Raw genomic sequence first — 15,791 nt, 5'->3', positions numbered from 1 at the left:
TTTTCATGTAAAATGTTGCCAAGACGAGCCCATATGACTCGCACTGTCAAAAAGTTATCAGATCTCATGTAGAGCCAAGCTTCTAACACTACACGCCCTAACTCTACAAGGCCTAACTTCACAAACTCTACACCTTAGTTAAAATATGTGGCTTGGCCATTTCGCTACATTCACATCGGCGTAAGGTGAAAAATTAATTCACTGTTCATTACTTTTGTGTTATACAATAGTTCTTGTAGTAACGAACGGCCAAGCCACATATTTTGACTAAGGTGTAGAGTTTGTGAAGTTAGGCCTTGTAGAGTTAGGGCGTGTAGTGTTAGAAGCTTGGCTCTACATGAGATCTGATAACTTTTTGACAGTGCGAGTCATATGGGCTCGTCTTGGCAACATTTTACATGAAAATGTTTTTGGTGGGATTTCATTTCTTTTTGTAAGTTGTTTGTAACAATTTTTTTTTATTTTTCTAACAAGGAGTACCTATACATATATATATCTAGGGGAACCAAGTTTTAGATTATTAGATTAGACCTCTAGCGTCATCAAAATTTAATTTAAAATTACAGGTCTCATACAAACTCCCATCCCCTAGCTTAAGGGGTTGGGGGATGAAAGTTACAAGTTTTATAATTTTTTTGTTGTTTGTGTGCTAATACTAGCTTACATACAAAATTTCAGCTTTCTAGGACATTAGGAAATACCTTAAGAATTTTGATGATCATCAGTGAGTCAGTGACGAAATTAGCGTTTTTTAGATATAAATAAAATCTGAAGTATAAAAGCTAATGTAATTAAAACTTAATATGTTCAATAAGTCCGCTATTGACAATATATCCCGAAAATTTTGTTGATCTAGCATAATCCAAACCCAAGTTATGAGGGTTCAAAAAAACGTCGAAGCGCTTCGAGAAAAGGTAGGTAGTGCCCGTGCGCTTCGCTTGGCTCGTCTTGGCGTCTTGGCGGGGGCACTACCGTGCCCCTAGATAAATTAGGAATCGCTTTTTTATTATATCCCCTTGGGGGTAGAATTGATCAAAATCCTATCTTAGCGTATGCCTACGTCTTAACATTTACCTGATCTGCTATTGGGCATACGTAACCATTAGTTGAAAATAAACTTGCATAAGCTGAGATCGTTACATTTATACCTACATAAAAACTGTAAAAATAAAATTCGCATTTTAAAGACATTACGAGATTAACTTATATTTAAATCATATCAAATATGTACAATTTATTCTACCTTTTGGTAAATTTAAAACATTGTACATAAGAAAAAAAACATTGTAAACAAGTGAATATTAAAATATTTTTGTTTGTTTATCTAGGAATATCTCGAGAATTACTACAAACGATAGCAAGTCAAAGCGGAGTTAGTTTGGCGGCGCTTGAGAGACAACTAGCGGGAGCTAATCCTGCAGGTAAATGCTTTTAAATATTGCCTATTTATTTTGATTAATATTCTCTGAATTTGTATTATTTATAAACATATGTTATCAAATTTTTCGCATTTCATTAATATTTGTAAATTGTATTCATATTAATGCAAAATGTCTAAAATGTATTTTCATTAAGAGTAGAGCTTTACTGGAATTAAATTTGGTATCTGTTGAAAATATTCATCAACATAATATACCAATGACATAAATGGAAAATATAGGAAAATTAGTTTTTATATGACTCGTATTGATGAAGTATTGCACAAAAAAATCTCACTTAAATTTTAAATACCTCATTTTTTATAAAAAAACAAAGTACACTACAATAAACTATTAACCTAAGTTACTATGTGATTACTCAACTTAACCATAACTTAATTTTCTAGCAGATTCCGGCCTAAACTTAAGCACGAAATCGAACACAAGTTCAGAAGAAACAGCCATGGACCTTGGTGGTACTAAATCTGCGGAGGACGATGCTCCTCTTAATTTGTCCTTGAAACCTACGCCATGTAAGTTATTTATAATTATCTATACTAATAATAAAGCTGAAGAGTTTGTTTGTTTGTTTGAATGTGCTAATCTCAGAAACTACTGGTCCGATTTGAAAATTTATTTCACTGTTAGATAGTCCATTTAGCGACGATCTATAAGCTATTATAATATATCATCACGCTAAGACCAACAGAAGCGGAGCAATGCGGGTAAAACCGCGGGGCATAGCTAGTTAAAATTTTAAAAAGAAGTACATATCAATAATTAATTTTGATTGTGTTTTATGATAGTAAAATGATTGGACTTTTGTTGAAAACCTGCTGATCGAAATTTTCTAAGCTATTTTTTGGTCACATATTTTAAGATTGTTATTTATTTACCTAAGAAGGAAACTGTCTGAACTGAATATTATATAATAATATTTGTTTTGATTTATTGCATGTTACTGACGAAATATACATTTAATTTATTTTATTTCTAGCGAATTCTCAAGCATCGGACGCGTTGTCAAGACTGACGTCCCTCAGTAGTTCCCTCAGTGCGTCCAATGATAGAATATGTATGTATTTTAAGGATTATTTAATTAAATTTATTAAAAAAGTCTAAAACTTTAAATTTAAAAATATTAATTAACTTGTTACAATTATAATTTACATTGTAAGGATGTCGTATTTGATTAGTTTAACTAAGATTTAATAAAACGGACTAGGCTGTTTATTAAACGACTGATTCAGTTGGCTGCAAGTTACATGCATACTGTTTATTGTACTGACATACATACAGAGTGAAAAAATTAATTGTCTGTAAGTCAGTTTACTGACGATAGTAACGTGACAACGTCCGATTGTGCTTCTTTGTCGCTCGTTCCGCGCTCTCGCTCGCACTTCAAGCCTTACATGGAACGCCTCAGAGCGAGGTAACGCCGCATGAGTCATGTTTTTTCGTGCGTGCAGCCGGCTCTATCGAATTATAAGACGTTGTCACGTCAAAAATAGTTTGAAATTTTTTACACCTAAAACTTAAAAACTTGTTGGTATTGCATGTTAAAAATCACTACATTAAAAATGTTTTTTCATAAAACTCCCTAAAATATAAGTAATATCTACTACTATGTTCAATTTCTCATATATCTATAATAATATAATTATTATAGCTCGCCGCAAACCGGGGGCGAAGCCCCGTCGTGTGGCCCCTGAACCGAATTCGCAGCCCGAGTGCCCCAGACCACGGTCTAGCGGCAGTGAGGATAGTGAATGTGAGTTATAATATATTTTAAATTAATTAAAATATAATTTTATTGTATTGGAATTTGTGAATTTGAATGCCTAACTTTACGTATGTGAATTTTTTCATTGAGTGATATCAGAATATAAACGATAATAAATGCGATTATTATTAAATCGACGGACATATTCTATGAACAGCACTATTCTTAATGATATAACAAATATTAAATTCAAAATTCAAAATTTTGGTGTGAAAATCCTATCACCGTTTTTATTGAAGTGAAACTTCTTTATCGGGGTTGGAAAAAAATTAGTGTAACATTTTTTCGTTACGCGTGACTTTTTCCGTTACGCGCCATCTTTTTCTTATCCCTGCCACGCGTGATTCGACGTATTTCTGTCAAGTTGCATATAGTAAATTATATTTTGAAGAATAAGGTCATAAAGAAGTTTCACTTCTTACGTGTGTATACTAGTACACGCACACATTTTTTTTAATATTACTAGATCACTGATAAAATACTATTATTTATAACAAATAAAATATAATTATTTCAGCCGTCCCCCCCTGGCCCACCCGGGAAGGTAGACCACGTAATTTAGGCAGAGGAGTCAGCAAGCCTAAGAAAAATACAGTGGCTTCGTTATTAGCGCAGAGCAGGGCTCTAGGGCTTCGCCCCGCGTTGGCGCATCAGTTGCTGGGGGAGACTGATTTGGTATGTATTTGGAGATATATTTAGGTTATTTTTTAAAGTGAAACTTTTATTACATCGTCTCAAACTTTTTGGTCTGTGTAGCGCATGTCGCGTGACGGTCGAACCGTACGATAATTATCGTACAAATACGATAATTTTGTGCCTAAGTTTCACTTTTACCGTGGTTATCACACAACATTTTTTTTTAACTTGCTAAAACTGTATATGTTAATTTTGTGATGGTTACACTATAAGTAAATAAACATAAGTAATCTTGATTATTTTGATGAATATTTCGTATTTTTTAAATTAAAGAAATACACAAATTATTTATGTACCTTTATTTCGATTCTTATTATAAAAACTATGATATTTTTCGTTGATTTTATCACGCAGATGATGTATTATGTTTCCAATCTGTAAATTGCAATCATATTTTATAATCATTGTTGAATTTAAACATAATTTATAATACAACAACAACTGTAATTATAGTTTTACAACTGACTGATTTCCTTTTTAATCAATAGGTAATGCAATACTGCAAAAAAAAAACTGAAATTTCAAACTTTTGCTAGTCAAATTGATCAATATGCGTAAAATTTATTGGTCTTACAGTTTTTATATCTCCCACTAAACATGTTTTCTTTTTTAAGTTTTCTTTAACAATAAAATGAATATTTTTTATTATATTTTAGGAGAAACTCCGAGTGCTCGTCGGTGAGGGTGGTAGCACTGACTCAGAGTGCCAACAGTCAGACAGCAACCCGTCTGATTCAGATGCAAGTGATGGTGGCAGGAAGTTGGACGCTTTGCTGCGATTGCCTTTAGCTTTAGGTAGGTTTATTTTGGATATAAATGTATTTTTTCTTATTTTTTTATGGTATTAGGTAGGTAGGGGCTTTTACTGCCTATTTTGGGTGGTTTTTGCGTTATTTCAGTATTATAAATGGGTATTTAAGGTAATATTAGAAAAGGTATTAAAATAAGCGAGGTTAGGTTGGTAGCACTGACTCGTAGTGCCAACAGCTATAAAAATCTTATCTGCTACATAAAAAGGCAATAAAAACCGTCAAAAGTATGTATTGCTGTTGAAGCAAGTTTTTTTTCGTATTTTAGATTTTTTTCCTAGAATCATACAACTTTTTAACCTACTTTTTAGGTAAAGTGTGTTAACCAATTATAATAACCTTTTTTTTTTGTAAAATTGTATTTTAATAAATTATATTATTCTCAGGTTGGAAACGATTAACAGTAATAAAGGGTCTATCTCGGAACTGTAACATCAAAGGGGACGTGAGCTACACACCGCCAGAACCGCATTCGAATGTGCAAATCAAATCTGCGCAGGAGTTGCAGAATGTGAGTTTTTTATATTAATTAAATTAATTAATTAAAGTTATCACTACATAGTATAAAAGTTAAAACAAAGTCGCTTTCTCTGTCCCTATGTATGCTTAAATCTTTAAAACTACGCAACGGATTTTGATGCGGTTTTTAGATAGAGTGATTCAAGAGGAAGGTTTTAGTATATAATTTATTTATTATGTTTTAGACAAAGCGGGCGAAGCCGCGGGTCGCTATTTGTTTATTATTTTCTTAGGTATTTTTTTTTCTATATCATATTTTAAGCGTGATTATGACTATCATTTATAATACGATTTACATATCTAGTTCCTCAATCCAATTTATGTTTAATATTAATTTATGTCCCCAGTTCCTGGAATCGAACCCGTACCCCGCGCTATCGGCGGACAACTTCACGTTCAGCGCCCGCACGCTACTGGGCGAGTACTCGCAGGGGGACGGGGAGCAAGTGTTCGGGGAAAATGATATCGCTAAACGGTTTGTGGTTTTCAATAATAAAACAAGTAGAGAAAAAGTGTAATATTATATATAAAAAAACTCTAAAAACATAGAAAAAAAATTGGTTGTTTGTAAAGTAGGTTTACGATCGAGATGTTTACGTGATAACGTGTTATTGGTGGCAGCGCTCGAGATGAGACGGGAGATCGGTCCGTCTCTCTCTCGTTATACCTGCGATCGCGCTCGTGAGGTTTTGGTGTGACACAAGTTTCTGAACATGTCACCCGACTAAAACGATTTTAAAAACGTTATCACGTCAAAAACTGGCCGTAAAGAAAAAGCACTGGCTGTAGAGGAAAAAGGAACGGGGAAAATTATGGTGTAACACTGGCCGTAAAGAAAAAAAGTGCAATTTAAGCGCTGTTTTATTTTCTGTGTGGTTAGGATTTTTTCTATATGGCCAGCTTTTTTGTAATGTGGAAAGATTGTTGAAGTGAAACTTCATTATCGGGGTTGGAAAAAAAGTAGTGTAACATTTTATCGTTACGCGTGACATTTTTCCGTTACGCGCCATCTTGATTCGACGTATTTTGCATATAGTAAATTATTTTTTGAAAAATAAGGTCATAAAGAAGTTTCACTTCTTACGTGTGTACACTAGTACACGCACACATTTTTTTTTCTTAATGGTTAGGTGTTTTTATAGAGGGACTTTCTTTGCAGCCAGGTGCTTTTTAACACAATTTAAAATTTAAATGTTTGTATGGAAGCTTGGTGTATTCTAAACTTGAATTTTCCTTCCAAATGCAAACAAATTATTGCACTTGTAATTTTTCATCATATTTTGTTATACATTATTCTATACTCATTATATCTACACTAATAATATAAAGAGGAAAGGTTTGTATGTATGTATGTATGTATGGTTTTCACGCATAAACTACTGGACCCATTTTGATAAAATTTGGCACAGATAATCTTTAGACCCTGAGAAAGAACATAGGCTACCTTTTATTGCGAAATATGTACCACGGGCGAAGCCGGGGCGGACCGCTAGTTAATAATAATTCCACATTCCAGGCTAGAAGAAGCCCGTGCATTAGCAGCTTTATCAGGACCCCGTTCAACACCGCCGCCATTAGAGCGACGGATCGAATTGGCAAGAAGACAACAGGCCGCTAGAGATGCGAGGAGAGATGCCTCTCATAGGAGTAGAGATCAGGTGAGATAAACTCAAACTCAAACATTCATTTATTCAATTAGACTTGTTCGATAAGCACTTTTGAAACGTCAATACATATTTTTAACATTTACCACCGATTCGGAAAGCAGTATCTATGGAGAAGAACCGGCAAGAAACTCCATAGTTTCTCTTTTAAATCATATCAGTATTACAATATCTCATTTATCTATACTAATACTAGCTTACCGCCCGCGGCTTCGCCCGCTTTGTCTAAAACCTAATAAATTATATACTAAAACCTTCCTCTTGAATCACTCTATCTATTAAAAAAACACATCAAAATCCGTTGCGTAGTTTTAAAGATTTAAGCATACAAAGGGACATAAGGAAATAGGGACAGAGAAAGCGACTTTGTTTTATACTATGTAGTGATATTATAATGCTGAAGGGTTTGTTTGTTTGAACGCACTAATCTCAGAAACTAGGAGTAGCGCGTTCAAATTGTTTTAATTTTATAAAAATAAAGAATTAAAAAAATTTTTTTGGTTTTATTAATTGTATATCGCCTAATTTATTATTAGGTTCTGTAAATGTTGTGTTCATCTGTAATGTGCATAATAATTTATATGATATTAGATATATATATTAGAAAATTTAACTTTAATTTTTCTTATGTCACTGTTGTGGCAGCACTGTATTTAGTCTGTGGTTCTTGTACCTATGCAATGTGTAAAGCAATGTGCTTCTGGAAACAGTAAAGAAAAGTTTGTGCTAAATAATCACTGTTATCATTAAAACCTATATCTGAATATATTATTTATAGTAACTGTTTAACGCGAAAGCTTCGTATGTAACAACTGTTGATGAACCTTTTTAATAGATAAATAATAATAAATTATTAATTCCAGGCGCGTCTAGTCCGTGAAATAGAGCGATCTGAAAAAGCGGAACTAGTTAAGCGTGAAAAGGAAGTACGGAGTCAACAATTGTTAGAGGTCAGTTATTTTTATTTATTTATATGTTTCTTATTTATTTTTTATCTGTGTAGGTTGTATCGTAGACTTGTCTCTATGTTATTGCACTGGGTTTTTAATATTGTAGTTTATTTTGATATTTGTGTTTGGGAAGTTATCTTATGGGGAAAATATCTAATTATAACAGAATGAAAAAATGTGTATAATAGGGTATTATCATAAAGAAAATGAATTCAATTGAATTGTGAATAAATTCTCTATTGTTACTTTTAGAGGAACTATAGTTTTAATTTTGCTCTAGTTAGTTATTTCAAACATACATTAGTAAAAATATTAAAATTCTTGTCACATAAAAGCGTTGTCAAACAATTATCACCTCTAATTCAATGTAATAAGGTTCATATTTAAGTGCCATAATATAGAGACGTAGGTTTTTGTATCTATGTTCAAATAAATGTGCTTGTGTTTGTTTTATTATCAATTTGATGCTTGGCAACATTGTGCTCACATTCGTAGAGAGATATTTTGTATTTTTGTAGTCGGTTATCTGGTCTAGCTTCTAAAGTAGGCTATTTGACTACCTTCTAAATATTTATAACTAAAAACGTAAGGGAAAAAAGAACAATTGGATTCAGTTAAAGTTTTCTAAATATGTGAAAAACATGATTAAAATCAATGACTTCTGTAATGTTACATAAAAACAATATTTTCATAAATCAAAATTATCAAAAAAGGTTGGTTAAGGTCTTTTTTTGTCCGCTTTTCATTTCTATATAACATGTCTGTAGTCAAATAGCCTTATGTGTGTGTATGTATAGTATACATGTATTTATGTAATATTGGGCTGTATCTATCTAACACCTAAAACTGACAATGTTGTCAAACGATCCAATTGATAATCCATCAGATAGCAATATTAACCCGTCGATTTGAAACAGCATATCAACAAAAATAGAACGCAGTTGACGATTGAGGCGTTGCCAATAAAAGACGAATGGAAACTTCCAGAAGTAATGAGCAAGCGAGATAGAACTATGCCACAGATCAGTCTGTCCCTTATCCCGGTTAGTGGCAAAGATTCGCCAATCAAAAGCCTGAATTATGAACAGGGAATGTGGAAGGCGGATACGGAAGAATATAACGCGTTGGATAAAATGAAAGATTTCGCTGAGAAAGCAGCTTTCGATCTGCCGAAGAGAAGCGATAAATACTTTGATTTCTCGTTAACTAAAACGGCGGAAAAACGCAGTCTTCATAAACCGCCGGAAAATAATCTAGAAAAACTGATTGATTCGTATTCGCGGATATCTGAGTTCATAAACGGCTGTGATTGGTCCAAACTTCAGAACGACAAAAAGGTCGACGACCCGAAAAGTATTGAACAAAAATACTTGGACGCGAAAAATGAATTCATGTCCCAAAATCTCATGTTGAAACCTGTCCCTAAAGATGTTATCGACTTAAGCGGAGACGATGAAAACATAGACAATAAAAAAGATACAAAAATATTCAGCGTCGGCAAAGATGGAGCCTTATCGATTTCCGTCCAGCCGTTCGCAAGGGACGCTAGTCCGGTACGTCGAATTGAGATAAACTAACAGTTTCAACTAACACGGTCTATGGTTTATGGATACTTGTCTATGGTCTAATCTCGGTGATTGTCTCTGATTAATGTCTAACATGCGGATAACTTGATATTCTAGGGATTTACTCCACTAATCATTTATATGCACGCTTTTTATTTACTTGCACCTGAATAACTTGGTAATTATAATGAGTCGAATGCACTTTACTAATGTTTAAAGGAAGTTAATAAAGTTGAATTTTGCATAATGCAATAATGTTGGTTTTGATATACAACGCAAAAATGGACTTAAATGATTACGAATACAGTCTTGTTTCCTAAAATCGTTGATAAATTATATTTGTGAATTGAACCTTCCGCACAAAGAGAACGCACTAAATCATAACTTAATAATAAAATAATAATACATATTTTATACATACATATTTTATAGCATGATGATAAGTACGATTTCCTTGCAATACTTAATTTATGGAAACATAAAACTTTTATTAATAAGGCATTTAATTTACCAATCATATAAAAAAGTGACAAAAAATATAGTTTCTGTGACAAAAAATGACGATCATCGTAAATTCTAGAATTTTTTGTAGTCTTACCCACAACACATTAGACAAGCTTCTATCCCCGCTTCGCTTGCAATTTTCACAATATTTTGTTTTATTTTCATTGTTTCATGTGCGCTGTTTTTTATAATTTGCTCGCTTTCGATGTTACGTAAAGGCTAAGAGGCGAAAGCAAGAGGACGCCGAGAAAATACGGATCGAAGAGCAGGCGAAACGGCAGCAGGTAACTAGCTAGGAATCGTTACTTCTATAAAAAGATGGCGGAATTTTAGGAAACAATTAAAATTTTACTAGAAAAGTATTAGTATATTGTTAGAAAAGTAGTCAAAATCGATCGATTTTTGAGATTGATTGGAAGATAATTATTGTGACTTGTATATTTTTTACTTTGTTAATCTGTAATATAAGATAATAAACGTATGAAAAAATATACCTAATCATTTCAATTATTATCCTTTTTCCAAATTATTATTGACTTAAGTATTATATAAGCTCGCGTCGAGATGTAGTTTTAGATAGCAACAAATATTATTTTGAAATTGTATATTTTGCTAAAAAGCTTTTAATTTCGCTCTTACAAAATTTTATAAGCTTAAAAGATAAGACACAAAATGTCCTGAGTGCACTTAAATAGATAGAGAAAATACTATCTTATTGTTATACCCATAAGGTCTTAATTCGATTGCAAAATAATCGATTATGTAGCTTTTAAAGATAAATGTAGTAAAGTAGGCCATTTTGTTTTAGGAGAGAGAAATAAGGAGACAGCAGGCTATGCTTCTTAAAGAACAGGTGAGGATGCATATCTTTATATGTGTTTGTGCTAATTTGTGTGTGTGTGGTTAACATAATACAAAAAAATAAAGTTTGGCAATAATATTTTGATCAAACTTGTAGGACATTAGAAAAGTTATTCATGATAATTGATAGTGTATAAAAAGATGGTAAGATAAAAAAGATGAAGAGACTTAACCGATTAGATTTTTTTAATAATTACCAATTTAGGACTTTTAAATAAATATAATTTTTTTAAATATTCAGGACAATTTTCACACACGGCACAATCTGATACCATACTAAGCGTTCGCTTGTGTTATGAAAACCAGATGGGCTGATAAACATACATAATATATAATTTTTAAATAAATACTTACATAGATAATTAACACCCAGACACAGAGCAAACATCTATGTTCATCACACAAATATTAAGTACCCCGGGTGGGAATCGAACCCACGACCTCTGGCTTGGAAGGCAGGGCCACTGCCAACAAAGCCAACCGGCCAGTCAAAACTTTGCTACCTTAATACCTTATTAGGCAAGAAAAATCTTCTGTACTTTCACGAGAAAGAGATTAAAATACACCACTTTCAATATGGTATTACATGTCGTCAAATTTTAAGAATTAAGACACAGTTGTTTGAATTTCAACTTTATGGTCATTAGAATAAAGTCTTAGTTAGAAGAGTGTAAATCTAATGTGTGTTATTAGTAATAATTTGTATGTTTGTTTCAATCGCTGTTGACGCCGATCGATACAGCAAAAATATATAACTGAGGTAATTGTTCAAATAGCAATATATTAACAAAATAATATTTGGTTGCAAAAGTATGGGATTGGCTTATTTTTTAGAATTATTTGGTGTTTATGGTGTTTTCTTAGTGTTATGTATGTGAGCGCTTTGTGCTTTTTATATGGTATTTTATTTGCGGTTTTTTGTTACTTTTTTATGATATATTTGAATATTATCTTATATTCAATAACATTCTTGCAAAAAAATATAATTTGAATATCAATTTAACTTTTATGACTACATATACATATATTTATTGAAGGAAGATGAAATAATAATGGCTTCTTGCTTACTAATTTCGTAGAAACTGATTTAGAGTCCGCGCATATTGTACAAAAATAGTTATATTTTAATTGTAAATACAGTTATTCCTATATAAATAACTACAGATAATTTATGAAACATGTTAGACAGTTTATTACCTGTAATAACTGGCAATTTACACCTTAAACATCAATTGCAACAATCAATTCCTACAACTACTCAAAGTATGTTACATAATTTTATGTACTACTAATATTACTATTACATTTTTTCCCTCACATTTCATTATACAATAATCTATTGAACTGAGAATATCGAAACGTATGCCGAATATCCTTATTCAATACCTAAAGTTTCGTAAATCAAAATTTATTAAATTAATGCCATTCTATCACGCCTAAACTACTGAACCAATTTGCATGAAATTTGGTATGGAGATATTTTGATACCCGAGAAAGGACATAGGCTACCTTTTATTGCGAAATATGTACCACGGGCGAAGCCGGGGCGGACCGCTAGTTAAACATAAAATTATCTCCAGGAAAGAGAAAGAAGACGGCAGCACACCACCTTCATCAGACAGTTGGACTCCAGGAGGAGATGGGAGGAGAGAGAAAGGAGGAAACACCAGAACCTTCTGGATAGATTGCTGGTGAAAGAGAAAAAGCTGCAGCAGAGGAGAAAGGAGATGGAGTTATTGGCTGAACTGAGGTTTGTCATATAGGTGTATATATGTAGTATATAAAATATTTATGTTCATACTGTGATAATTAAATACTATTGAAATATAGTCCTATTTGTTTTTGTCCGCCGTTTCGGGTGAAACCGCATGGCGCAATTAGTTGAATATAATTTTTAATAAAATTTTACTATATTTATTGTACAAGAATATGTTTAGTTTATTAGACGCCCTTATAATTTGGTACTGATCTTTTCCAAAATTGAATTAGTTGGTCGATAGCAAGAAAGTGAATAGAACAAAAGTAATAGAAGTAATACTAAACTTGGATAAAAATACTAGCTATCCGCGCGCGACTTCACCCGCTTTGTAAAAACTAAACCAATTATTTACTAAATGAAACCATCAAAATAAATATCTGTCTATTAAAAATACGATCTGTTGCGTAATTTTAAAGATCTAAGCATGCAGACACACAAACGGCAGACAGCGACTTTGAGTTATACTATGTAATGATAAATAAATAATATATGTATTTAATTCTAAATGTATTTCCACAGAAGGCCGCAAGAAGACTCCTCGCTATCGGATCACAAGCCATTACCGAAATTGGATCGAATCCCCGGACTAAGATTAGCAGGACAAGCCTTCGCTGATCTATTGCAAACTTATGAGTTCTTGAATAACTTTGGACAGGCGTTAGGCTTTGGTAAGTAATGTTTTATGTATAGATTTTTTGGGCGTTGTGTAGTGTTGTAAAGATGGAAAATTGGTAAGATATTATTAAATAAGTTTTTGAAGTGAAAACTTCTTTTGCGGCGTTGGGTATAAAATCTTAAACTCGCGTCAGGACACGTGGCCTGATCGAAAAAGCGTAAGATGGATGTTTTTTTTTTTGTCCTTATATTCCATGCGTAAGACGGATACCATTCCAAAATATCAAACATGCTGAACGTTAATAATCAAGTTTTTACTTCTGCCGGCACTCCCGGAGTGCAACCCGTCTTTTTTTCTTGGGTTTAGAGTAAGTTTTTGTGAAAAAGGGGCGATAATCATAGTAGAAAATATTTATTAACTTACTTGACATATTCGGATAATATAGGAACAAATAAATAAAGAAAAAACGAATTAAATTGGAATCTTAACATTAGTCAAAAAGTCAAATCTTAAATAGGGTACTTGATGCATTATTGAGATTTATTAATAAGTATATAAGACACTGAAAAGTGAAAACGTCGATTTTCTCGATTAAAAAATTACACGACTATCATTATCTTACTTCTTATCAATTCATAAATTCATATTCATATCACGCAATATATAAATAACCTAAAATTTACTTGAAATTGATATTTTTGGTTTTATGGCATTCAAATGCTCTATAAATATAAATTTATAAAGAATAGAAAAAGTAAAGAATAGAATAAATTCGATTGCTCTGGCGGGTCACGAGTGGCTGAGTTGGTCAGGCATCCGCCCCGGAATGGCGCGAAAGGATGCGGGTTCGAGTCCCGCTGAGTGATCGAATTTTTTCTATTCTTTATAAATTTATAAAATTAACTTTTCAGACATGGAATCCCTGCCAACCCTGGACACGTTACAACAAGGGTTACTACCAGATTACAATCATGATGCGGAAGATGAACTGGTTTCTGTACTTACCAGGCTGCTTGTACTTGCTATTGGTTTGTATTTTTTATTTATTTAGCCTAGTATAAATGTAGAAGACGATTTTTCGAAAAATCAAGAAATGTTCTCGAATATTTTAAATTCGGCTTGATGATATTGACAACGATTTTCCGAAAAATATATCAATGCTCTTGGATATTTTAAAAATGATTTTTTAAAGCAAAGATTGGTGTTTAATAATACATTTATACTTAGTAAGAACAATTTTATAAAACACATGCTTAATTCGGCTCACTTTATTTTGTCACTTAAGCACTGATACGCTCATATGTGTGTTTATCTTACACGATTTTTTATAGAATGAATTAATAAAACACTAATATTATAGTATAGACATTTTAATAGGCAACATTTGACAGTTCAACGCAATGCAACAACGTAACCTTGGCCTTACGACGGCATAAAATAGTATATTATTTCGTTTTGTCAGAACTGCACGTTTGCTTAAATTTTTTTCAATGACGCTTACATTTTTTTAATAGTAATACATAATTACCGAGTAACGTGTTTGAAATTTGTGAAGATTTTTTTTACCAGAAATAAAAATTGGTTTTGTAAAGTAGGTTTACGATCGAGATGTTTACGTGATAACGTCTTATTGGTGGCAGCGCTCGAGATGAGACGGGAGATCGGTCCGTCTCTCTCTCGTTATACCTGCGATCGCGCTTGTGAGGTTTTGGTGTGACACAAGTTTCTGAACATGTCACCCGACTAAAACGATTTTAAAGACGTTATCACGTCAAAATTATTTTTTCTTATTTTTTAACATTTTTTTGTCTATTCCAGAGGACCCCGGTATCCCCCACCCGGGAAGACATACTACGCTCTTGGGGCAAGCGATCCGACTCGGTGACGTCACAGCACACAACGTGTCCGAAGTGCTGCGGATATACTTGTATGCGTGCGCTACGGGGGAAGTCAAGGCGCTTACTGGTATGGGGTTTTATTATTTAGGCAACATTTTGTTAGTTGACAAAAAAATTCCCAATATAATTAGGTAAAAAGTGCTAAAAATGGGCGAGATTTTGTTGCTATTTAGGAGAAATTCCCAAAAAAGCGTTAAAAAGTGGTAAAATATGCCCAAATCGAACCTAACCATCTCTATACTACAATTTTGGGGCAAGCGATCCGACTCGGTGACGTCACAGCACACAACGTGTCCGAAGTGCTGCGGATATACTTGTATGCGTGCGCTACGGGGGAAGTCAAGGCGCTTACTGGTATGGGGTTTTATTATTTAGGCAAGATTTTGTTAGTTGACAAATAAATTACCAATAAAATTATTTAAAAAAACGACGTGTGTCACTCGGGGACTGCCGCGGTAAAGCTATTGCATGCTATGCCTTCAAGCCACACCTCCGCGCCCGTCCCCGTGGGGAGCGTGAGGTTTTTTCGTTACGGAATTTCTCGATTCGGTCCCCGCGCTCAAGGTCCGCGATAGAAGCTATGCAATAAAATGCTAAAAAATGGACGAGATTTTGCTGCTATTTAGGAGAAATACCCAAAAAAAGCGTTAAAAAGTGGTAAAATATGCCCAAATCATTCTGGGACCTAACCATCTCTAGACGCATTTCTTTATTTATTTATTTTAAATAATTATTTTTTATTTATTTAT

The 15,791-nt window shown here is 33.1% G+C and overlaps 1 protein-coding gene across 1 annotated transcript in view; it reads left to right on the top strand.

The window, feature by feature from the left end:
* The window catches only part of LOC149476336 (uncharacterized), a 91,005-nt gene that overhangs the window by 39,370 nt on the left and 35,844 nt on the right, over nt 1–15,791 (top strand). Inside the window, exons 13-30 of the mRNA XM_089712397.1 lie at nt 1,329–1,421; nt 1,826–1,951; nt 2,416–2,493; nt 3,088–3,189; nt 3,719–3,876; nt 4,554–4,692; nt 5,093–5,217; nt 5,573–5,700; nt 6,742–6,883; nt 7,753–7,839; nt 8,757–9,392; nt 10,127–10,192; nt 10,717–10,761; nt 11,512–11,529; nt 12,350–12,519; nt 13,048–13,196; nt 14,056–14,172; nt 14,963–15,109. Of these exons, the coding sequence (XP_089568523.1) occupies nt 1,329–1,421; nt 1,826–1,951; nt 2,416–2,493; nt 3,088–3,189; nt 3,719–3,876; nt 4,554–4,692; nt 5,093–5,217; nt 5,573–5,700; nt 6,742–6,883; nt 7,753–7,839; nt 8,757–9,392; nt 10,127–10,192; nt 10,717–10,761; nt 11,512–11,529; nt 12,350–12,519; nt 13,048–13,196; nt 14,056–14,172; nt 14,963–15,109 (2,526 nt within the window). The remainder of the gene's footprint in view (nt 1–1,328; nt 1,422–1,825; nt 1,952–2,415; nt 2,494–3,087; nt 3,190–3,718; nt 3,877–4,553; nt 4,693–5,092; nt 5,218–5,572; nt 5,701–6,741; nt 6,884–7,752; nt 7,840–8,756; nt 9,393–10,126; nt 10,193–10,716; nt 10,762–11,511; nt 11,530–12,349; nt 12,520–13,047; nt 13,197–14,055; nt 14,173–14,962; nt 15,110–15,791) is intronic.

This window comes from Colias philodice, chromosome 28, assembly GCF_061535455.1.
Source record: "Colias philodice isolate Cphi_HAF_F1 chromosome 28, ilColPhil1 Martin Lab GWU primary, whole genome shotgun sequence".
In the NCBI taxonomy this organism is placed as follows: domain Eukaryota; kingdom Metazoa; phylum Arthropoda; class Insecta; order Lepidoptera; family Pieridae; genus Colias; species Colias philodice.
Note: the sequence above shows the minus strand (reverse complement) of the source record. Positions and strands in the feature narration are given on the sequence as shown.